The sequence below is a fragment of the Protopterus annectens genome, chromosome 1.part1 (assembly GCF_019279795.1).
Source record: "Protopterus annectens isolate FY-2018-M chromosome 1.part1, PAN1.0, whole genome shotgun sequence".
Classification (NCBI taxonomy): Eukaryota; Metazoa; Chordata; order Ceratodontiformes; family Protopteridae; genus Protopterus; species Protopterus annectens.
In genome coordinates, this window is record NC_056726.1 from 1,834,085,527 (window position 1) to 1,834,111,094 (window position 25,568).

At 44.5% G+C, this 25,568-nt stretch overlaps 1 protein-coding gene across 2 annotated transcripts in view; it reads left to right on the forward strand.

Annotated features, from left to right (window-relative positions):
* The window catches only part of STX12 (syntaxin 12), a 471,540-nt gene that overhangs the window by 215,779 nt on the left and 230,193 nt on the right, over nt 1-25,568 (forward strand). For both annotated transcript variants that reach the window (XM_044084824.1, XM_044084825.1), the window contains exon 5: nt 16,215-16,349. In XM_044084824.1, coding sequence (XP_043940759.1) covers nt 16,215-16,349 — 135 coding nt within the window. The remainder of the gene's footprint in view (nt 1-16,214; nt 16,350-25,568) is intronic.

Sequence of the window (25,568 nt, forward strand, 5' to 3'; positions counted from 1 at the left end):
GTTAACAATTGTCTTTCTTGCGGTAAACAAATACCTCATAAGGATTTCCACTCTTACTGTCTTCCTTGCCTTGGCCCAGACCACGACGTCTCGGCCTGTGTAGCCTGTGCTCGCTTCAACAAGCGCACTCTCAGGCGGAGTTCGCTGAAGATTTTTTCGGCGAAAAATTTGCTTACACAATGCCGTCGGAACTTCCGACATCGCAAACTCCCAAGAAACGAAAAGACCGGGACCGACATCCTCGGCCCGCGTCTACCACCGACTCCACGCCAAAACCTATCGCGAGTGCTCCGGTTCCCTCTGAGACTGTTTCTCCACCGCTCTGAACCGAAGACACCGCATTACCGACGACTCCGATTCAGGATATCACTCCGCCAGTTATTGATTTTTCCTCCGGATACCGAAACCGAGGAAATGCCCGAGACCATTGCTGTAGACAAGGTCACTCCTGCACGTGGAGCTGCCAGGCCTCCTATGGCCATGTCTATTAAGGCCTACACTAGGGCTAAGGCAGCCAGCAAAACAAAACATCTTGCTACTAAAACCTTACCTCAGCCTACTCCAGAGACACAAATTATGTCTATGGCTGCTGATTTAATTTCTATGATTAGAGGTTCACAGGCCCATCCTGAGAGAGGATCCCAGCCTCCTTCTGATAAAAGGCCCCGGGTTGAACCCTCTGACCCTACGTCAGATGAAGATTCTGAGGGCTCTGTCCACTCTGATAGCCAGGAAGAGCTCTTCCAGACCTATGAGGACTCTGATGCAGAGGATTCCATCCCCTTGGCCTCCCCTCCTGAGGATATTTCTTTTGGGGAAGTTCTGCATACCATGAGGGAACATTTCAAGTGGCAAGGCCAGGAATATTCTGATTCCAGAAAACTCCTTCGGACTTTCCTTAAGAAGCCCCAGCACAGGCCCTTAGCTATTCCTCCTGTACTTGATGTTTTGGATGATTTATATTCTGACTCTAGTGTTACCCCTGACTCTCTTCCTCCTGCTAGAGCCAAGCCAGACAGGTATTACAGGGTTCCAGAAACACATTCCCATTTATTCAGGGCCCATACTGCTGATTTGGAAACTATTTCACAGGGGCCTAAAGGAGTTTCAGCTTCCACCTCTTAAAATCCATTGCCCTCCAACAGGGAAGCTAGGTCATTAGAGAGATGGGGCAAAAAGGTTTACACTTCCACTACCTTATCTATGAGAGCTTTGAATTGCCTTTTTCATGTGTTACAATATCAGGATTTCCTGTTAGAAGATTTACAAAAAACTTTGGCCACTCCTGATCCTTTAGACAGGAAGGCTTTGCAGGAAGCTGTACATAATACTCAGTAAGTAAGCAGTCACTTCCTACAGTGTGGATATGATGCACTGGAAGCTTCATGTAGGGCAGCTATGACAGGGGCAGTCATTCGTAGACATGCATGGTTAAAAGATCAACCTCTACCAGATCATGTGAAGGCAAAACTTCTGGATGCACCTTTGGAAAAGAACAAGCTTTTTGGTGCTAATGCTAAGGATGTGATGTTAAGTTGTCAATCTCACCTTCATTCTTGCTTGATGGGTTCGGAGCCGATCCTCTGCTCCGACTCGGCACTTGCTAAGCTCGAGAGTCACTTTTACCAGCTCGAGGCAGCCCCATATCCCATGATGCAAGGCGGTAAGTACCCAGATCTCGTTTGCCGCTTCGCTGATGAGGTCCTCCTTTTACCAGCTCCTGGTAAGTGAATTATTACTTTACTTTTTTAGCCCCTTTTACCAAAAAAACCTTAAATTATTAGTTTTAGCTTAGTTTTAACTCCCTTCTGACAGAAAATTTCCCTGTCTTCTAAAAACTTTTAGTCAGACTAAAACCCATCCCATCCCCCCCCCCCTGTTAGGGTGTGTGTGTGTGTCTGTTAGTGATACCTTTTGGTATTTTTAATTTAATTTCTTGGACTGGTGTGTGTGTGTGTGTGTGTGTGTGTGTGTGTGTGTGTGTGTGTTTTTTACACCATGTCTAAAGAAAGGGTCTCAGGCTTTAAGTGTGACTCGTGCTGTCAGAAGATGTCTCTGACAGACGGTCACACTTCTTGCCTGTACTGTCTGGGGCCTCTTCACCTGCAGGACTCCTGTGCTATATGTCATTCTTTTAGCCAGAGAGTCCTGCAGGAAAGAAGAAATAAATTGATTTTGAGGGGCCTTCTTAAGCGGAGGGCTCTGGCTAAGTCGGCCCCATCTAAGACTTCTAAGTCTTCCAAGGCCCAGGCTTCTGTGTCCAAGCCTGTGGCCTCGGCTCCGACTCATTCAGAGTCGAGATCGGCTCGCTGGAGCCGATTCTGATTACCTAAACCTTCGGCACCGATGGCTATCGGTGCGGCGGGTCTGGTTCGACCACTTCGTGTCGGCTCGATCGGTTCCGACCACCATGTGGCCCAGGCATCGGTGTCTGCTCCGATCGGCTCAGACACCCTTACATTTATAGCCGTATCGGCTCCGGCTGGAGCCGATACATCGAAGCTACCTGTCGGTGCCGATAAGTTGTCGGCTCCGTCAGTATCAGTAGTTTCATCGGCTCCGATGGTTCCTTCGAGGAAGAGGTCTAGGTCCCCTTCCTTGGAGCCGATACTTTCGGCTCGGCCGCTCCTCTCGGAGCGGAGCCATCGGAGCCGATCTTCAAGGTCATCCAGGCTTTCTGACCATGATTTGGAGAGAGTGGTCAGTAGACTATTAAAGTCACAGGCACTGGCCCAAATGCTACATAGTCCATCTCAGCAGACGACTATTAGTCCACACCCCATTGCAGTTCCTCCTTCGACTCTACCCCAGAGTTTGGAGTTGGAGTCTTCGGGGATAGTTTCTGCTACGGCTGAGGGACAGATACCCCCTTCTGCTCCTTCAGCCTCTACTCTTATCTCCTCTTCGAGACCTTCCTTAGAGGGATTGGTGGCGGCTTCGTGGCGGGCTTCCTGGTCTCCTCCGAGGGGTGAGTGGCATCGGACCCTTGTCCGACCCCGCTCTTCCCCTTGGAGCCTCGGCCTTGGTGAGCTCGGCTCCGACATCGGCCTCGGAGCCTTCCTTTTCGGTGGGTCCTGGAGTTCCTAGCTCTTCGGAGCGGGTTCTCTCGGACCTCCCTGGGAGGAGCCTTCGAGGTGATGAAGAGTGTGCTGGCCTCTGGACTCAGCCAGCAGTCTGTTCCCTTAGCTCCTCCCTCTATAGTGCCTGTTGACATCTCTGCCATTTCTCTTGCTCCCGGACCCAGAGATCCTCCGCCTCAGGTTTCCCCACTGGGAATATCCCCCTCTTCTGAGGATTCTCCTGATTTGTCGGGTGATCCTCCGCGGAAGAGGACTTGTAAGAGGAAACACGTAGACTCCCCTGAGTCTATCACTTCGGATACTGACTTAGATGAGTCAGAGGGATCCCCAAGATCCCCCTCTGAGGATGTCTCCTTCTCAGACATCCTAGAACTCCTTAGACAGAGGGGAAACTGGCCCACCAACAATCTCTCTGAGGATGACTCAGTATACCTGGAGGCGTTTAGATCTCGACCCTCCACCTCCTGGGTGTCTCCGCCTTTCGACCCCCTTATGCAGGTTATTGCTCGAAAGGCGTGGACTGCGCCTGACTCTGTAGAGCCTGTCCCTAGGAGGCCTTCTAAATTTATTACTGCCCCGTCGGACAAACAATTCCTTACAAAAGGTGTCCCCGCTAATGCCATGGTGGTGGCGGCTGCCACCAAGAAGGAACTTGCAGATCCTTCCGTACCTGTCCATCCTCCTAATAAGGACTCTAGGACCATGGATAGATATGGTAAGCGGATGTTTTCTTCAGCGACCTTTGCTATGCGTTCGCTGAACTGTCTTTGTCACTTCACCAGACTCCAAAGGGATATCCTTAAGAAGCTAGGCGAAGTTGTGCAGGATCCTACAGCTGCTGGGGCTCAGGAAAAAATTGCTTCGCAGCTAGGAACCCTTAACTCCATTGCAAACTCCTCCATGCGGCTTATATCATATGCTGCTGACGGAGCGAGTAGGGCCGCAGGTACAGGTGTGGCTCTTAGACGCCAAGCCTGGATGCGACTATGTAATTTTGCAGATCCCTTTAAGGCGTCCTTCACAAACTCTCCCTTTGATGGGTCAGCTTTGTTTGGCCCTCAAGTGAAGGAAACGTTGACCGGGTGTGAGCAGGACGGCAAAACTCTTTCTGCCGTAGGAGTCCGTTTTTCCACCCCTTCTAGACCTTATCCCAAAGGACAGAAGGGTGGCAAAATGTGGTTCCGCAAATCCCAAGGAGTCACGCCGGATTCACGTGGTCAGTTTACCCCTAGAGGCAGAGGGGGTAACTACAACAGACGCCGCTCTAGAGGCAGAGGGGGTCCACAAAACCAGGGAAATAGAGAGTCTCTCTCTGACGAGCCCTTTCAGCATCCCTGAGATGTTGCCCGACTGTCCCTCCTTGGAGGCAGTCGGGGGAAGACTATCACTGTACCCAGAAGCCTGGCATTTTCTCACTCAAGACAGATGGGTACAGTCGATCATATCCGAGGGTTACATAATTCCTTTCGAGGAAAGTCCTTTCTATCCCTCAAATTCCCTCCCAGACGTGCCACCCGGTCTAAGGGAAATTGCAGAGTTGGAAGACTCAAAACTACTGCAAAAAAGAGCCATTCAGCCAGTTACAACAGACCATTCAGAGCCTGGAATCTACTCAAGGTTCTTTTTGGTCCCCAAAAAGACGGGAGACTGGAGACCAATATTGGATCTCGGCAGACTCAACAAGTCCGTGAGGAAGACAAGATTCCGAATGGTCACTCTTCAGTCGATTCTACCCTTCTTACAGAAGGACAACTGGATGTGCTCAATAGATCTTCAGGATGCACTATCACATAAAATTCACAGACGCCCAGGAGATTTCTCCGGCTGGGGTCCAGTCATTTCCAGTTCAGAGCCCTGCCCTTTGGTCTCACCACAGCCCCCAGGGTGTTCACCAAATGCATGGCAGTGGTCACGGCTCACCTGAGACGTCAAGCAGGTGTTTCCGTATGACTGGCTCCTGTCAGCTACCACCAGGCATCAGCTTGTTCAAGCCAGGGATTACACCTTTGTTCTCATTTGGGCATCTCGATCAACTTCGAAAAGTCATCCTTATTGCCCTGCCAGTCTGTTACTTTCATAGGCGCAAATTTAAACACTGTTCGGATGTCAGCTACCCTTACAGACCAAAGAGTTTCAGACATTCAAAGTCATGTCAGGATCATTCTAGCCAACAAGAAGGTACAGGCCAGAATGGTTCTAAAAGTATTAGGTCTCATGGCTGCGGCCATTACTCTTCTTCCCTGGCGCTTCTACATGCGCCTTCTTCAGTGGATGTTGTTCACTCAGTGGTCTTACCAACAATGCGTCCCCACATTCTGGTGACACAGATTTGCAAAATCATCTTGCTTGGTGGATCACTTCTCCCCAGATTCACCAAGGCAGACACTTTGTACCCCGTAGCCGCTGTCACCACGGATGCCTCCCTGATCGGGTGGGGGCATTATCAGGACAGGATGGTTCATGGGACGTGGCAACCATTCGAGTACCACCTGCACATAAATGTCCTAGAGATGAGAGCAGTGCTTTTAACGTTGCAAGCCCTCAACGACTCTCTTCCTGTAGGGACAATTGCAGTCCACACAGACAACATGTCTGTAGTTTGGTATATCAACAAACAGGGCGGAACCAAGTCCTACCCTTGTGTTGAGAAGCTCAGACTGTGGCAATGGATCGGTTTCTGGTAGCAACGCACATCCCTGGGAAAACCAACATTTTAGCGGACAGATTGAGCAGAGCTATTCTCATGCCTCACGAGTGGTCTCTCAAGCAATCTATAGTGGAGGAGATTTTTCTGGAATGGGGTCGCCCATGTTGCAATCCTTTTGCTACTCCCCAAAACAGCAAATGCCCAGACTTCTTCTCTCTCTTCCCTCTGTCAGGCCATCCCCCCAGAGACGCTCTGACCCAGGATTGGCCCCAGGGACTTCTTTATGCCTTTCCTCCTTTTCCTCTAATCCCTCAGGTTATCCAGAAAGCTACCGTTTTGAGAGCCAAAATGATTCTCATTGCTCCTTATTGGCCTCGATAAATTTGGTTTCCGTTCCTCCATCGTCACCTTTTGGTGCAGCCATGGCATCTGGACCCAGTGCCAGATCTTCTGGTTCACCAATCCGGTCAGCTGCACCGGTCTCAGCATGGTTGCTCCACTTCCTTCCTTAGCCAGGCTTCCTTTGATCTCTAACCCTGTTAGAGACATCATAGTAGCTTCCTTAAAATCCTCTACCAGGAGGATTTATACAAGCAAATGGAAGCGTTTCTCTTATTGGGCTAAAGCCAAGAATATCGATCCCTTCACTGCCCCAGTTCAGGCAGTTTTGGACTTCTTAGCGGAGATTTTTCATGCAGGCTCCTCTTCTTCCACAGAGTTCAACTGGCTGCTATCTCGAACTTTCATGTCGGGATCGCAGATCACAATATCATGTCCCATAGGCTTTGTAAAGCCTTCTTGAAAGGAATTTTCCTGCTAAAGCCTCCAATCAGGAATCCTCCTCCTCAATGGGATCTAAATTTAGTGCTGACATCCTTGATTCTTCCCCCCTTCGAGCCAGCTGTTTCCTGCTCCCTAAAATTTCTTTCTTGGAAAACTTTATTCCTAGTAGCTATTACATCGGCCAGGAGGGTGTCTGAACTTCAAGCTCTTTCGGTTCGACCCCCCTACTTGGTCTTTCACAAGGACAGAGTGTCATTGAGAACTAATCCGACCTTTTTGCCTAAGGTCGCCTCAAAGGCTAATTTGAATCAATCCATTGAACTCCCTGTATTTTTTCCAAACTATTCAAACAGATCGGAACAAAAATTACATTATCTTGATGTCCACCGCCAACTCAGATATTATTTGGACAGAACTAAACAATTCAGGAAATCCGATCAACTCTTCGTTTCCTATGCAGATAACAGGAAAGGCCTTCCTGTTTCTAAAGTGACCTTATCTAGATGGCTGTCTTCTGTCATCTCTGAAATTTATCTGCTCGGGAAAACAGCTGTGCTCAAAACCTAAAGCACATTCAACTAGGAGCTTAGCTACTTCTACAGCCTTTCAAGCTAGACTTCCTTTAGACACTGTTTGTGCAGCGGCCACTTGGGCCACTCCTCATACTTTTGTTTCCCATTACAAATTGGACTTGGCCTCCAGGGACATAGCCAGTTTTGGCTCTACAGTCCTCAAGAGTCTGTTCCATTGAGCCACCCAGGATAGAGGTGCTAGGGACGCGGTCCCATCAAGCAAGAATGAAGGCGAGATTGACAACTTAACATTAAGAAGTTATGTACCTACCATAACGTTCCATGTTAGTTGTCTTCTCGCCTTCTTTCTTCGACCTCCCTCCCCCCCAGGCCTGGACAGACCTTTCTACAAGAGATTGTTATGCTGAAGACCATTCAGAACTGGTCCTTCTTTCTTCCTGTAGGCTTTCTTTCTTTCTTTCTTCCTTTGGGAAGTATTTATGCTTGGTGCTATTGCCCTTTGTCATCAAACGAGATCTGGGTACTTTACCGCCTTGCATCATGGGATATGGGGCTGCCTCGAGCTGGTAAAAGTGACTCTCGAGCTTAGCAAGTGCCGAGTCGGAGCCGAGGATCGGCTCCGAACCCATCAAGCAAGAAAGAAGGCGAGAGAAGACAACTAACATGGAACGTTATGGTAGGTACATAACTTCTTATTAAAGACCATCGAGGAAAAAGCAAAATCAGTTCAGACGGTGAAAGATTTCCTCCAGGTTCAACCCCCCAGATTCAGTAGGAATTGGCCTTCAAAAAACTGGTCCTTTCCTAATCCAGAAAAGTTTCAAAAGGGGTAAAAACAGACGTGGCAGAGGAAGAGGCCAATACAGAGGTCCTTACAGGGGACGACAATGGCAGCCAGGAAACAAAAGAAGCGACGCAGGGGTTTCACATGCCCCACAGCCACAATCTCAATGACTTTCCTCTACTTCTGCTTACCAGGGAACAAATAGAAGCTCCCTTGGGCGGGAAATTATCTCTGTTTGCAGAAAATTGGCACAGACTGACAAAGGACAAATGGATTTTGGACATTATAGACCGAGGCTACAGGTTCCATTTTCATACCTTGCCAAGAAAACAAGGCATGCCAAACCTACCACCAAACCAGAGGGCAGAGGCTATCAAGCAAATCTCTCTGCTGACTCGGATGAAAGCAATAGAAAGAGTTCCACAACAAGAACAAGGCCAGGGGTTTTACTCAAGACTGTTCCTTGTTCCAAGAAAAAGAATCTCAATGGAGACCAATACTGGATTTGTCCGCATTAAACACCTTTCTCATAGTACCAAAGTTCAAAATGCTGACTCTACAGCAACTCCTTCCCATGCTGGGCAAGGGGTCTTGTCTGATTACTCTGGACCTCAAGGAGGCATACCTGCATGTCCCTATCAGACACAGCTGCAGAAGATACCTCAGATTTCTTGCAGGGCCAGAGCATTATCAATTCTCAGCATTGCCATTTGGCTTATCTACTGCGCCCAGAGTATTCACAAAATGCCTGGCTTCAGTAATTGCTCATTGCAGGCTCCAGGGGATACAAATTTACCTGTACCTGGACGACTGCTTCGTACAAGCGGATGACAAATTGATATTGACAAAAAACTTGGACTATGTCATAAGATTACTTCAAGCTCTGGGATACACAGTCAACTTCCAAAAGTCAAGACTGAAGCCATCCCAGCAAATAATCTTCTTAGGAGCCAAATTAGACACAGCCTCTCAAATGGCTTACCTGACAGAAGACAAGCAAGAGAAGTTAACTCATTATTTCAAAGGTTTGGCAAAACTCACCCAGATGACTGCAAGGAGATTCCTACAGGCCCTAGGTTACATGGCATCCTGCATTCTCCTGGTTCCATTAGCAAGACTACACATGAGAAAGCTTCAATGGTACCTAAAAAGCATTTGGTCTCAGCACAGCAACAACTTGGAGACGACCATACCGCTCATTCCATGCCTACAAAAGGAATTCCTATGGTGGGCCTCGGTGAGCCAGGCAAACACAGGTATGTCATTCAAAAAACCACAGATAACACAGACCATGACCACAGACGCCTCAGACCTTGGATGGGGGGCGCACATGGAAGGCAGGTGTATATAAGGACAATGGTCTCCAAAGGAAACACATCTGCATATAAACCAAAAGGAAATGCTGGCAGTAATGCATGCCATCGAGGCCTTTAAACACCAACTTAAGCAAGGCCATTTACTGATACGGACAGACAACACCACTGTGATGTGGTATATAAACAAGCAAGGGGGCACCCACTCTTACCCCCTTTGCAGACTGACGATGCATCTTTGGGAAAAATCACTGAGCCTAAACATCCAGTTACAATCCCAGTTTGTTCCAGGCAAAGACAATGTGCTGGCGGACAGCCTAAGCAGGAATTTCACAGATCCACACGAGTGGAGGTTACATCCGAAGATCTTCACACAACTCACTTCGACATGGGGCAGGCCAGAAGTAGACCTATTTGCCTCTCACCTCAACCATCATCTACAAAAATTCTGCACAAGGACATACCATCCAAAAGCTTGGAAAATAGATGCTCTCTCATTCAACTGGAACTTCCTAACAATCTATGCATTCCCACCTCTGCCAATGATGACCTCAGTATTACTAAAGATCAAAGCAGAGAGACCCAAGGGAATCATAATAGCTCCGGACTGGCCAAGACAACACTGGTACCCACTACTACGGAGCATATGTCACACCAGGAGGTGGGCCCTTCCCCATTGGCCTCTACTTTTGACTCAACACAATTTCAAAACAGTGCATCCAAACCTTCAGACACTGCAGCTAACAGCCTGGGAGATCCCATAAATAACCTCAACCTATCTCTCTCCAAGGAAGTTCAGCGGATACTAACAGAGGCTCGAAGACCATCCACCAGAAAGGTTTACCTAGCAAAATGGAAGAGATTCAGCAATTGGAATACCAGCAAGGGACATGATGCATCATTGTTGAACATCCCACTCATCTTGGAATATTTGGCAGATATAGAACGTCCTCTCATATTCTTCCATAAAGATACATGCATCAGCTATTTCAGCTAGATATAACACTGATCCTCCTGTCTTTTCACACCCTTTGCTAAGGCAATTCCTCAGGGGAATCAAGAACATTAAGCCACCAAGAAAGGCCCCAGTGCCAGCCTGGGACCTCAATTTTGTCCTAGAAAAACTGACTCTACCTCCATTTGAGCCAGCAGCTACAGTTGACTTGCAGTTTCTCTCATGGAAGACAGCTTTCCTGTTGGCAATTACCTCAGCAAGAAGGGTTTCGGAACTACAGGCCCTAATGGCAATACCACCGTTCATAATTTTTCACAGAGACATGGTTTCATTAAGGACCAACCCTACTTTTATGCCAAAGGTGGTATCTAGGGTTTCTTTAAATCAAGCTATTCATCTGCCTGCTTTCTTCCCCAATCCTGAGAATAAGGGGGAAAGACTGTTACATACCTTGGACGTTCACAGACAACTTCAATACTACCTGGACAGAACCAAGGCCAGTAGGAAGTCTGAACAACTTTTTGTAGCTTACGCCCCTGCAGTCCAAGGAAAAGCAATTTCAAAACAGACTATTTCAAAATGGATTGGACATTGCATCAGATTCTGTTATTCCTTTCATGGAAAGACTGTTCCAGCCAATGTCAGACCACATTCCACCAGAGCTACAGCCACCTCTACAGCATTCTTAAGAGGGGTGCCTACTAAGGACATTCTAGAAGCTGCTACATGGAGCTCCGTGCATACGTTCTCCAAACAATACAATCTCCCTCTATACTCAAGATCCAGAGCAGGCTTTGCTTCGGCAGTCCTGCAGGGTTTGATTGCCACACCATCTTTTTCCTAGAGCATTTCTCCTCCCCCAGCTAAGCTATGGTATTCTACCCATATGTTATGACTGCAGTTGCATTCTTGAAGGACATAGTACAGTTTTGTACCTACCATAAATGTAGATGTCCGATAGACATGCAGCTGCAGTCGGATTTTCCCTCCCTCCATACCCCTCTATGCCTAGGGTCCACTCCTATCCCAGTTTCTCTTAGCTGGGGATATCTGTTATGGTGTATTTGTTTTATTGCTCATTTATTTGTCTGGAATCCTGTTTTTGTCTTCCAAATTTGATTACAGCCTTCCTTGGAGGGCACCTGGCATCTGGGGCAAGAAACACTGAAGAAGATGGCGTTGGCTGATGCTTATGTACTCCAGCCGCTCTGACGGCTCTGAGAGAGATGCGACATCAGCCGACGTCGGACCCAGACTTTGGAATCCGGCCGACCGAGGGCTGCCTGAGGCAGGACAACCCATATGTTATGACTGCAGTTGCATGTCTATCGGACATCTACATTTATGGTAGGTAGAAAACTGTACTTTTCATTGCAGGTTCAACCTATTACCAATTCTCTGCACTGCCCTTTGGCTTATCTACTGCACCCAGGATCTTCACAAAATACCTGGTACCAGTAATTGCATACTGCAGACAAAGAGGAATTCAAATATACCCATACCTGGACTGCCTCATCCAAGCAGAAAGCAAGGACATTCTCTTACAACATCTGACTTTTGTAAAACGCCTTCTAAGTTGCCTAGGGTACACAGTAAACGAAAAGAAATCAAAACTAGTGCCCTCACAAAATATGTTGGCAACAGCAGAAGTGGCAAAGCTGTTAGAAAGAGTAGTCACCCATTAGGTCCCACCAGACCAGCAAGTATGCAGAGTATATTTAAGTCCGGTTCTTTTTAGTTCCAAAGACCATGGACTTCAGGACCATTCTGGTCCTAAGCCACCTCATCCAGTTTGTGAATCTAAGTTCTGAATGATTATGGTGCAGTCTAATCTTCCTCTGCTCAAGAAAGACTATCAGATGTTCTTGATAGATTTCTAAATGCCATATCAAAGTAGACAGGCAGTCCAGGGGATATCTCCATTTCTAGCTGAGAGGGGAACCAGTCCTTTCCAATTCAGAGCACTGCACTTTGGCCTCATCACAGCTCGCAGAGTGTTTACCAAATGCATGGCAGTTGTTCCAGTGTATTTAAAGCTGCTAGGATTCCAGGTGTTCCCCTTCTTAGACGATTGGTTCCTCACCACATCTGCCAGGGATGTACTTATTCAATGCAGGGATTTTTGTTCCAGTTAACTGCCCTCTTGGGAGTAATGATTAATATAACCAAAAGACAGTTGTCATCAGAAAAAATAGTCCATATGGTGCCACTTGGATTCAACATCACAAATTAACAAGCTTCCAGAGTCGGGATTTCTCTCCATATGTCAAATGGTTTCCAAAGTTCTGTCCTATCAGCTCTCCCAGCAAGATTAGTACTTTATTTTATTAAGGTCGGTGGCCACGTCTGTCATATTAGTACTTTGAACAAGATTTAAGATGAGGGGTTCTTCATTGTATGCTTTATGTACGTACAGTGGTCAATGCTGCACCAACCTTTTCAGTTTCCAGTATGCCTCAACAGTTTGCAAGGACAACGTTCATTGGTGGCTGACCTCCCTGTTAGTCACCTGTGGTCGACCTTTCACTCTTCCATTCCTTACAACCACTGTGACCTCAAACTCCTCCCTTCTGGGAGGGGTGCGTTACAAAGGGATGTTGGTTTGAATCGCATGGTAAGTGACAAAGTCCACTATTCTCATCAGTGTCTCGGAAATCTGGCGGTCCTCCTAGGGTTGCAAGCATTCCAAGATCCCCCTTCCAAAGCATGTGTTATCCATACAGATGGACAAGTATGGCAGTAGTCTGGTATATCAGCAAGCAAGGGAGAACTTGTTCATATACCGTATGCCAGGAAGCCATGAGAGTGTGGCAGTGGGTAATGATTTTCTCAACACTTTCTGTTGGCAACGCACATCCTGGGGACTTTTAGTGTTCTGTCGGTCAAACTGAGCATGTCTGTTGTTCTGTCTGGTGTGGTCCCTCAGTCAGTGGCAACAATGATTTTCTGTGGCTGGGGACGGCCTTACTGCAATCTTTTCGCCTCCTACTTGAACAACAAATGCAGCAACTACTTTGTCATGAATCCCCCAGAAGGATGTCACCGAGGGATGCTTTATTCAGCAGTTAGGCCTCTGGGTCTCCTGTACACTCCCTTTCCTCTGATAACCAAGTTTCTTCAGAAAGCCATGAGTTGCAAGGCAGTGTTATGTTGATTACATCCCATTGGCCAAGGCAGATTTGGTTCCCTTTTCTGTGACCTCATCTGAATCACTCTCCCTGGCTGCTGGATCTATGTCCAGACCATCTACTACACCCATCCAGTCAGCCTTTCTGAGATATAAAAACCTTGAAACTGACTGGTACCTCCAGTTCTGATGGCCAGAGATGCCACTCAATCTATTGCAGTTGTACATATTCTGTTCTCACAGAAGCCTATCACTAGGGAAGTTTACCATAACAAATGGAAGAGATTTTCTTTCTGGGCTTCTAAAAGTTTGAAACCTTTTTTTTTTTTTCAGCAACATTACCATCTGTCTTAAGCTTCTTAGCAGGCTAGTTTCAGAAAGGTGCTAATTTCTTGACCATCAAAGTACAGTTAGCCATATCCAACTTTCACATAGGACAAAACCAAGCTTCCACAGCTTCTTTATAAATCTTCACTGCCTTCTTAGACCTTCTTCCTTCTTAGACCTCCAGTCAGAGGTCCAGTTCCTCCATGGGACATTACTGTGATGCTTCAGGCCTTGACTAGGTCCCTCTTTGAGCCAGTATCCTCATCATAACTAAAACTTGTTTGTTGGAAAACTATTTTTCTAGTAGGAGTCACCTAGGCTAGGAAGATCCGAGTTAAAAGCATTGTCCTGCAGACCTCCTTACCTCTCTTCTTATAAGGATAGAGTAGCAATGCAAACCTGTCCTTATTTTCTTCCTAAAGTGGCCGCTGAAGCAAATTTTTACCAGATGATTAGCTTACCAGTTTTCTTACAAAATTTTTTAAACAAAGGGGAAAATTTACATTGATGTTCATTGTCCAGTCAGATTTTACATGCTTCACACCAAAGTCATTAGAAAAACAGGCCAGCTTTTTCTTTCCTTTTCAAAGGCCAAATTGGGTTAAATAGTTTCAAAAGTGACTTTATCGAGGTGGCTGTCTAACTGCATTTTCTTTGCTTATAAGGAAAAGGGAAAAGCATTACTGCACAAGCCCAAGGCTGACTCAACTAGAGCAATGATTGCCTCCATTACTTACTTTAGATTTGAGCTGAGGCTGTTTGGTCTACTGTTCATACTTGACACATTACAAACTAGATGTACATTCCAGATTCCATGCATCTTTTTACTCCACTTTACTTAAGAATATCTTTCAGGGAGACCTCTTTGAGTTCTCCGGTAGCTTGAGACTCTGTCCCATCTGTTGAATTGGATGGAAGAGAACATGAGATATGAAATTTGTTCTTACCATAACGCTAGATGTGTGTTTTGTGCCATGTGAGTCAGCATTCCCTCCTGCCACCCCCCTTCCTAAATTGTCATTTTATGGCCTTTGTCTAATCAACTGGACTTGACTAGGCTCTTGTCTTGTCAGCTTGGAGCTTTTTATTATTCATTCCCAGTTGTACAGGTTAGTAAGTCTGTGTTGTGTCCATCCAGTGAAATACTAGGTACAAACAGCCAAACTTGGTCTGTGGTATTCTTGGGACTAAAGGGAATTATGGGTAGGGGAAGAGCCAGAGCCCTGGATCCAAGCTCTTGAAAAAGGCACGGAGGTTGGATCAGATAAACCCATCTGTTGAGCTGGACGGAACAAGACAACATGATTTAGCATTATGGTAAGTACATAACTTTAGTTTTTCCTGCTGTTGCTACCTGCACAGTAAGGACTACAGTCTACCTTTTTTGAACCCACTTCTTGCGTATTTTCATTTTTCAGCTATTGACACTCTGCACATTTTTCTCTATCAGAATAAAGCACTATCCTGAACTGTATTTTCCTCCTAATAATGTAACTTACAGCAGCTTGCCAGAGCCTTCAAGCTGAAAAGTTGGTGAATTTTCCAGCATTTTGTCCAGATTTCCCTTACTTTATGATAAGACCTCCATTTTTGTTGAAAAATGTAGACCTTGGCTTATTGAGCTCTATCTGGCCAGCAGAGGCAGACCCACACAGTGAATGTAAGTATATACTCCCAACCTTTAAAAGAAGCTTTTTGCTGCCTAATTAATATTTTGCAGTTACAGACACATAAATGTAATGGACTTTTTTTGTTTTTGGTTCCTCACAGCTGCCATGCATAGATCTCAACCAATCAGGGACAAATCTCAACAGAATCTGGGACAAATCCAGAAGAAGTCAGGGACAATCAGAGACTCTTTTAAAATTAGTGTTATTAACTCGAGACATTGACAGAATCAGAGCATATGAATTGATATACATTTTGATATGCATTTTCTGAAGTAAAAGAAGTCTATAACTCTTAATTATTGTCATTATTCATTAAGTTTAATTCACCACCTTTCCTCCAAAAGTCACTAGTTTTAAGAAGGATTAAGAGGGACAGAGCTAAAATTTGAGTCAAAATCAGGGATGTCCCTGAAAATCAGGGACAGCTGAAAGGTATTTGTCATGTGTTCGAGTCCCTCTCAGATGCTCTTCTTCACTTTCACTGGCACCTATCTAATTTGCCTATTTAGATTGGATCCCAACATAGGGAAATTCCTAATCTATGTGAACAGGGAAAGTATGTAAAGAAGAAATCATGGCTTCTTGGCATAGAGTCATACTGACATATATGGAAGGCTTTTTATTGTATTGCACCATTGGTCTCACTCCAGTCCTAAAGTGCAGTGTGTATGCAAAGCCCTGGACTGTTGTTGGGCTCTACTGGCTACTGCTAGTAATTGGCTTAAAATCCTCTTCTCAACACACAGGCTAGGTATTCTGGTAAAAGTGTTGCTCTGCTTTTAACCCCTGTCAGACTAGTCAGGGATCAGGTTAGCTAACTGAACCCAAGTAAGTTGTGTTTTTTTTTTCTTGTTTGCCTATTAGTACAAATGTTAAATATTGCATCCAGCTTTTTTTTTTTGAGCCCCTGCTTAAGTTACTGAACAATTTTAGGTCCTGTTATAAACATGTAGTTCATTTTCTGTAACTCCTAAATATAAATCATTTTTGTTTAGCGCCAGCAGAAGCTTCAGAAGGAACGTTTAATGAATGAATTCTCTGCAGCATTGAATAACTTCCAGATTGTCCAGCGTAAGGCTGCAGAAAAAGAAAAGGAATCTGTAGCAAGAGCAAAAGTTGGGTCACGTTTGGTAAGTATTAGAGATGTGTAAGCATAGATTTTATTATGAATTGTTTTACTCCATGTGTCATGGCTGATGTTATCACAGGACTAGGTGTGTGTGTTTTGAGTCCCAAAGCCCTTTACTTTCTGTATTCTGATTTAAAATGTAATGTAGCAGGCTTGTTCTGCACTTGGCAAAGTTTATACTTGAATGTAAATTGTTAAACCGTTTTTCCTGTCTTTATGTATTTGTGTCTTCTCTACTGATATATTTTGACATTGCTAACAATTTTTGGTGGCCTGGCTTGTTTTGAGTCTCTCACCTTTTAATTTCATTTTTGCATTATTTGCTTCACAGGTAACACTGGTACATGATTAAAGCTATTTATACAATGATGCATCCCAAATTTTCATTAGTTTTAAGTTAGCTTTGTTTTCAGTTATGAAGTGAACCTGTCAGTAGTGGGCCAGGAAGTTGTGGCATTGTGCAAGACTTTTTTCGGCATCTGTGGTTGCTTAATGGCTAGACTCCTGTCAAAAGATGGTGTTTGAAGGAGGAGGATCAGATGGTAAGAACCATCTTTGTAATGTTATCCCCTATAAAAATCTGAATTCCCTACGTTTTTCTAGCAAACTCCTCGCAACCATTATAAAATCTAACAACATGGCTGGTGACTCTCTGTTTACTAACTCAGCAGGAAAAAAATGGAACTTGCTACCTACTGAACTAACCCTAATCACATCCTTGCCTCCAACAAAAACTTAAACACCTCAAAATTCACTGGTTATGCCCCTGTAGCAACCCTGACTAACCATCCCCTCCACCCTCTCCCACCTCTTTACTTTATTTCACATTCCTTACAAACTTCAAAACTTTGAAATTCTTATACTTGCAAGTAAGTCTTGCACTGTTTCAAACTGTAATCTATATACTGCTGAATAATGTTCTACTAGAAGTGACAACTTCCTTATGTATCGTACTGTGCTACATTCTATTGTTGATTTTCCAAGTATATATATATTTTACTGATGCTTTTTCAAGTGTAAATACTTTTATTATGTTATAATTCTTGCTGTATTTTTTTTATCAATCCTTTCTTTTAACATGTAATTACATTTTAATTTTTTTCTATCTTGTTGGAGCTTTTCTCCCCGGGCCTCTACTGAAAATGGAAATGTATCCAGCTAGACCAGCCCGGTTAACAAATGTAAAAAATAAATGAGTAGCCAACTGGCTCACTGACCGAACCCATACTGTCAAAGTTGGGGATTCAACATCCACCAGTAGAATAGTTACTAGTGAGGTACCACAAGGTTCTGTGCTGAGCCCACTGCTCATTTGGAATCTATTTCTTGGACGTCCAGGCAAAAGTAAATAGCCTGTGGCTTGCCACGTTTGCAAATGACTGCAAACCGGGAGCAGTCATTGAGTCCCATAAAGATGTCATATTACAGAAGAGGTTAACACAGTCGAATAATTGGTGCCAAAGCCACAGTCTAAAACTAAATGCAAAAAAAGTGCATTGTTGTCCCATTTGGCAGAGGTAGCACCTGCGAATTGCAATATACTGGCAGCCCCACCCAAGTTCGAACCCAGTGGTGTGTGATTTGGGAATACAAGTTGATAGCAGTCTAAACTTCGATCATCGGGTGTACACAGTGGTAAGGAAAGTGTTATGTTGCACACCTCATAGGTAAGGACGTTTTATCCAAGACCAAGGATGTTGTAACTCCTCTGTATTCCACCCTCATCAGACCTCTAATAGAGTACAACGCTCCCTTTTGCATGTACCTCACCAGACACCTACAGCAGCTAGAGAGACTGCAGAGGTTCCTGACCAAGAGAATTCAGGAATTCCAAAACATGACCTACATAGAAAGACTGAAAGCTCTGCTGCTGTGGTCTGTGTCCTACAGGCTGCTGAGAGGTGACCTGTGCTTGGACTACATAGCCGTTTCTGAACTTGCTGTGATGGAAATGCACGTCAGTAAATGAAATGGGATAAGATTACCTCGCTCCAGAGATCTCAACCTGTCCTGTAACTTAAAACATGGTGGTGAGACAAGTATGTCTACCAGAGGCTACTGCTGCTGTGGAATAAACACCCAATTCACATTAAGCAGAACTCCTCAATGACACTATTTAAGCGCAACCTGGACAGCTGGATGAGGGACCATAAATTCAACCCTGGGGTAGCACTTATGTCCCTCATGGACAGGGGGCAGTCAGTGCTAATCACAGATTTGCTCTGCAAACAGACCATCTAACAGTGGTCAGTTAGGGAACACCGGTTTACATGGCTAGGTTTGTAAAGGCCCTAGAGCCATTAGTCTAGTTAACCTCCTATGAACCTAATGGGCAACTGACTATGACCCTGTCTTTGCACGGCCTGGTGAGTAGTGCAAGCAGTTTGTCTCACTATGGGGACACATATAACTGAGATAGCTGCCATTTTTCATTCATTCCTCAACTGATAGGTTTGGATCTGAGACTCTGATCCAGCTTGGCTGCTTCTACCAGATCATATAATCCAAAACTCTTGAGCTCCTCCTTTTACTCATAATGCCTCACCAGCCTAACATACCTCAGATGTTCTTCGTGTTTCGCTGTTGCAGTCATTAATGTTGGGTTATCCTGCTGGCTGGCGACCAGCAGTTGGCCAGAATTCCAAAGTCTAGGTCCAGCGTCGGTTGCTGTCGCCTCCTCCCTGACGTCAGTGCACCAGGGGTATAAAAGATGCAGCCAACGCCATTTTCTTCAGTCTTTCTTGCCACGCCGTGCCCGAAGCAAAACCAGTTCGCAAGTGCCGGTCGGCCGACTCCTGAGATTTTCAAATCTGAATTTCAGAACCGAAGTCTTCATTAAAGCGAAGTACCCCATTGGGGAAACTTTTTCTCTTCCTCCAGACCGATGTCAGAAAAAGTTAACAATTGTATTTCTTGTGGGAAGCAAATACCTCATAAGGATTTTCATTCTTACTGTATCCCTTGCCTAGGCCCTGATCACAATGTTGCTAGCTGTCGGTTTTGTGCTAGATTCAACCAATGCACTATCAAGCGTCGGTTCGATTTTGCATTTCATTACTTTGGCTGAAGATTTAATTATATAATGTTGGCGGAATAGCCGACGGCCGGAGTTTACAAAAAAACGCAAGGACAAGGATAGGCATCCGAGGTCCAAAACTGACGACAAAGCCTCTTCTAGGCCAGTCGCCGGTTCTCAGTGAGGCGCTTTCACAGCCCCTGATGCCCACTACCTCAGAGCCACAGGCTGCTACCGACTCCCACGTGGAGCCGACTGGGCCTCTGGATACTCAAGGTATTAGATACTCTGAAATCAATCCCTCAAATAAGTCCGGAGCCGCTGAGCAGGCATAGGCTTTTGCGGGTGTCTTCAGACCTACACAACTATATGTTATCTTCAGCTTCAAAGACTAAAGCAGCTCTAAAGACAAAGAAACGAGTACAGCATTCTCCTACTGAGACTTCCATGCCTAAAAACAGATGCTCAAAATGGCCAAAGACTTAATTACTTTGATCAGGGGCTCCCATCCCCCTCCTGATAAGAGGCCTAGGCAAGAGACAGAGTATTATTCTTCTGATCAGGTATCTATTTCTTCTAATTCCTCTTCTGAACAGGATTACTCCATGCTTCCCTATGAGAATTCTGATGCTGAAGAATCCATTCCTTCAGCCTCTCCTCCTGAGGACTATTCCTTTGGGGAAACACTGCATACTATGAGGGAGCATTTTCACTGGGAGAGCCAAGATTATTCTAAGTCTAAGAAAAGGTTCAGAGACTTCCTGCTTCTTCCTCGGCACAGACCCCTTGCTATTCCACCTGTTCTAGACATTGTAGATGATGTTCTTTCAGAGGGTCATTGAGGGGCTCTGTCTGACATGGATTGGGATTTTGTTCCAGAGTGAGGGGAGCCTCTGGGATATGAATCTGTCCCTCCAGCATGTTCTATTTATTTCTGTGCTGAGGTTTAAGTCACTGGAGCGTGTACTGATGGATTTCTTGAGGTGGAGCATGTCCATTAATTCTGGGTTGGACATGGCTTTATACGTCAGGCACAGATCGCCTTTGAGTAGGTGGTAAGCAACTTGAGTAGAGCTGGAGTTTCTTTAGCCTAACTACGTAGGGCATCTGTTAGAGTCCCTTGATCCTCTTGGTGAGGTACTTTTGGGGTCTTTGTAGTTGTAGCAGGTGTCTGGTAAGGTACATCCCAAATGGGGCATTGTATTCAATTATGGGCCTGATGAGTAGAGGGGCACAATGACCTCTCTTGATCTAGATGTGAACCCCTTTGTGATAAGGTGGGCTATATAGAATGTCTTTCTAACCACTTTGGCTATGTGCTTGTCAAAGGAGAGATTGCAGTCTACTTGGGTCCCCAAATCCCTAATTACTTCCGTACTTAATAGATTACCACCCACGTGGTAATTTGTGGGCACTTTGTTTTTCCCAAAGGGGATGACTATGCACTTTTTGGCATTTAGCTTTATGCTATGGCTCTGGCACCAGTTATTTATATCCTTCTCCAAGAAAAAGTTGGGTCAGTCAGCTTCTAAAATTACACTTCTGAGATAGGCAGTTGCATTTCTGTTGTCTGTGATTTACTAAGTATGCCTCTACAATCAAAGCCTAAAGTACATTTTGCAAGAGCTATGGGAAACTCTACAGCCTTTGCTAGATGAGTTTCTATAAGTGACATTTGTCCATTAGCAACCTGGTCATCAGCTTATACCTTTTATATCTCACTATAAATTAGATGTACAGTCCAGGATGCGTTCATCTTTTTGTTTTTGTCATTCTAAGGAATATCCTACCTTGAGACTACCCTGGTACCTGTTGGGTAGCTTGGCAGTCTGTCCCACATGTTGAATCGGACAGGAAAAGACAACTGATATGAATATTATGTGCTCACCATAATGATAGATTTATGTTGTCCGTTTTGTCTAGTTCAATTCCCCCTCCTGCCTTCCCCCTATCAAGTAGTCATTCTGCTTTTAGGATCGCCCAGATGTTCTATTCACATGGTGCAGTATTCTTAACCTGTGGGCTCTCCTGTCTGAAGGCAACTCAACATCAGCCAGTATACAGAAGTCTTGAACTACTGTAGGGTATGTGGGATGTTGCATGTAGGCTGCTGTCAGACATAGGCCACAAAGGTAACATACACATGTACCATCCTCGGAACTTTTCTGCCACCAGTCAGAATGCCATTCCGACGGTCGGTCTGATCATTTCAGTGTTTGTGAATTCAGCTTTTTTGCCAGATAAGTGCCCCTTAGGGGAATAGTTTCTCTTGCTACTGTTTTGGTTATGTCATCCAACAGGGCAAGTGCCAGTGTGAAAGACAAAATCCACATAAAGACAGCTGTTCTAGTGTCTTTTGTTTAGGTCGTAACCACGACCACAGGTCTTGTAGCATTTGCAAGTTCTTTGTTCCAAAGACCCTTAGAAGCAGACTTTCCTCTTTTGCTATATAGTTAAAGAACAAACAGATTAAGTTGCTAGCTAAAGGGGACCTCGTGGTCCAACACTGAGCCGGTAAAGCACAAGACCAAGAAATCTCGGCCTGCAGATTCCACTGCACCTCCAAAATCTGATGTTTCTCCTGAGATTCTTGTCAACCTGGAGGTTTGTCCTACTTCAGGCACAGATTCACAGGCAGAGGCCGGTTCTGAGGTCGCCTTGACTTCAGCTGCGAACACGTCTCTGGAGGTCGAACAGATGTCTGATCAGGATGTCATGGGGGAACCTAAGCTCGAAAGTATGGAGAGTCCTGGGAGGGGGGGTACCTCGCACCCAAGCTAGAGAAGAGATGCAGTCAGATTAAATTTCAATGTAGGCCTTCATCCAGTCCTCATCCATTGCATAGAATAATTTCTCCTGCTAAGAAAAAAAAAACAAGACTAAGCATTTGTCCCCTACCAAAGAGGCCCATACAGATTGGGCAGGCCTTTCTCTAGCCTGCTCCTACATCTGCTCCCCAACATTCTCAAAAAAGGATTAGGGACAGTGTCTCGTCTGATGAATTTTCCTCTGATGAAGAGGACTCTCTGGATTGTTCCACACAAATCCCTTCTCCCCAGGAATATATTATTCCACACAAATCTCTTCTCCCTAGGAATATGTTTCCCCCGAAGAGGCATCTGTTGGTGCTGACTCCCCTATAGAAGAGAGATCCTTTGGCGAAACTCTCCTGAAAATGGGAGAACACATTAAATGGGATAATTACCAAATTTCTGATGTCCAGAAAAAATATCAGTTCTACAACTTGATGTCCCTGGTTCCTTTGCAGTTCCACTTGTGCATCCTGCATTTTTGGATTCCTTACGCAATGCTTCACAAACCCCAAACTTCCAGGCCCCATCCCTGGCCCCCAAGAAGCCAGACCACTTCTACAAGGAAACCCCCCCCCCTTTTTTTTTCTTTTTTCCTTTAAACACCTGTATTGAATCATCACTTGTGGCACAGGCAAATTTACATTTATACAAAAGTAATCCGATTGTATTAAATTAATATTTACCGAACATACTTTACATATATTGCTATGTATCATGTAACCTAAGCAACATTGCATACATTGCTCAATTCCTGCCCCCCCCCTTTTTAAACAAGAAACATCTTTGTTTATGTTGTGATAGTTTAATATATAAATGAAAATGAAGCACACCAACAGTCCTAGTTGCAAGCATTTTACATCACAAGCCATACTCACACGCCCAGTTGCAAATATTATAAATCACTTATCTACTGTCACTGCTTCATTTCCAACGTATTCTCAGTTCTTCTACTCCGCACTCGTGCTCCCTTCCTTCACTCCAACATTTTCCATTGAAACACTGGAAACAGTTTCAGTGGTACAGTCATCTCTGTAGTATTTATTAACAGAAGAACAAGAAGCAGAATGTTTCACAGTTCACTTTTTGTTGGACAATCTTTTGCATTTCCTCCTTAGCATGTACTTAATGAAAATGATTTTGTCCCTCCAGGGAAGAATAGTTTGAAGACAGCTGGGTACATCAGTTTGAATCTCACAGCTGCGTCTTAACATTCCCTGAATAGTGGAATAAATTTGCTTCTCTTCTGCTTGGTGTACAATATGTAATCATTCTCCACAAACACTCTGCTGTCTCCCACTTTTAGTACTTTGTCCTTTTACCATAGTTTTGTTAAAATCACTCCTGCTGCTAGGATTGTATCTTTACTATTAAAGGTTTTGGTTGCTTTCTCGTAGCTAGGTTTGGAGCATGCACACAGTTTGCTCTCTCAGTTAACAGCTCCTGCTGTGTAATACCAGTCGCTTAGTTGTGCTTTCATAAAATTAATGCAGTCTGTTCCTTCCAACTTCTGTAGTATAAGTGAAAATCTCAGGTTTTCCCTATGTGCTCTGTCCTCTATTTTTTTTTAAACATCTGTTCCTGATCAGTGTCATATTCATCCAGCCTTTTCTTTATTTCAACCCCTGATTTTTGCAGCTTTGTCACCTCTGTGACAATAGGAGTACTGCCGCCCATGCCAGGAGAAGTGGGGCAGTGGGTGTGTAAGTTATGCCAGCACAGCTAGCAGGAATTTTGTAAATAATTGTATGTCATTTATGTATCAAACTGGTTTGTACAGATGCTTTATGGTGAAATTCTATTTGTGAAGTTTGCTTATGTTATGCATCAACAGTGCACCCTGCTGGAAGGAAAATAAATGTACATGTATTATTGTAACTGAATTAAATGTGTATGTTTTAACAGATGACTGGAAGAGAAGAGGTTAATGTGAAACTTTAAAATATATCTGAAATTAAAGTACTTGATGGGTTAAGCAGTAAATATGTTATCCCACAGTTTTGAATGGAGCCAGAGACTCGATGTCTGTGCCGGAGAATAGGTTATAGCTGCTGTAGGAAGAGTGAAATGGTTTTATTGTTTGATGGCTTCCAGATGCTTTAATAAAACTCATCTAAAGGTCTAGTGTGTATTGTAGCTGATGGGGGCTAAACCCTGTCAGCTTCTAGTGAGGGGGGGTAGTGCGGCAAACAGTGTTAGATGACCAGATGTGTGTGATGTCATTCTTTAAGCCAGAAATAATTGGATATTAGTAGGAGATTGTGCTCAGTGTTCTGTATTTTGTCTTGGGTGTGACAACAAGGGCCACTTGCCCACATTGCCTTGCTCTATTCAATAAATAGAAACATTCCTCCTTTAAGATTAGTCAGGAAAATAAATATAGTGAGAATAGTTAAGCATTGCTTTTTCTGTAACTGTGCGACTCTTTCCAGTTGTGGTATTTTCAATATTTCCAGTGACTGAAACTCTTGTGTTTGCTGTAAATAGATATTTAGTATTTTCATGTTTTTATTATTTATTACTAAATATATTTAAAGTTTTGATTGTGGCTAGTCCTTTTTAGAAAATATTTAATTTTTGAGAGTATTTGCACATGCCTATTTGGTGACCACTCCTGAAAGCCTAGCCTGGCTGTTTGGTCAACATTGCCTTTTGTATTAATACTTATTTCACTCAGTATAATTGGAATACCCTTTTAAGAGCCTTATAGTAACTGATTGGTGGCAGTGAATCTACCTTGTAGTCTGGGCAAAGCTGGTAGAGCAGGTAATGTGTGTTTGTGTTATTTGGTCAGGGACACAAAGCACTGGTTTCACGGAGATGGTGTAGGACTTGACCTGGGCTCTTGGCTGAGGAATTAACTCTGAAGCTGTGCCAGTGGGGAATCTTATTGAGGACCTGGAGGGAGACTGATAGAGAATTCCAGACCCTGGGCTGACTGGGTTCCCTTAAGGGAAATTGTGCTTGATGCAGAGAGGTCTGCATCTGGAAATACGGAGTGTGTCCATTTGTATTCCAAGTGAACGTCCCTCTCCAGTGTCAGTGGTGAGGATTCAGGCTCCTTGATTACTGGTCCAGAGTGGGGAGGTCACAACCTCATCTGAATATTTGTTTAAAGCTTCTTCCTTTTGTTTGTGTTGATGGTACTCCTATCAGTGTTTCATTTATTTTAACCATGTCTGTCTGCATTTGTTTTGTATCTTCCTGTAAGTTACTGGAATTCATGTCTGAAGGTTGCATTGCTTTCTGCTGAACAGCTGCAGAGCTTTCCCCAGTCAGTGGTTCTTTCTCACTGTTTGTAGCTGACTTTTTCCAGGTCCTCTGTATTTCGTTTTTTCCTGCCATCCAGGCATTACAGTTACTAGCCAGTTACTGAAATTTACACATAAATGCA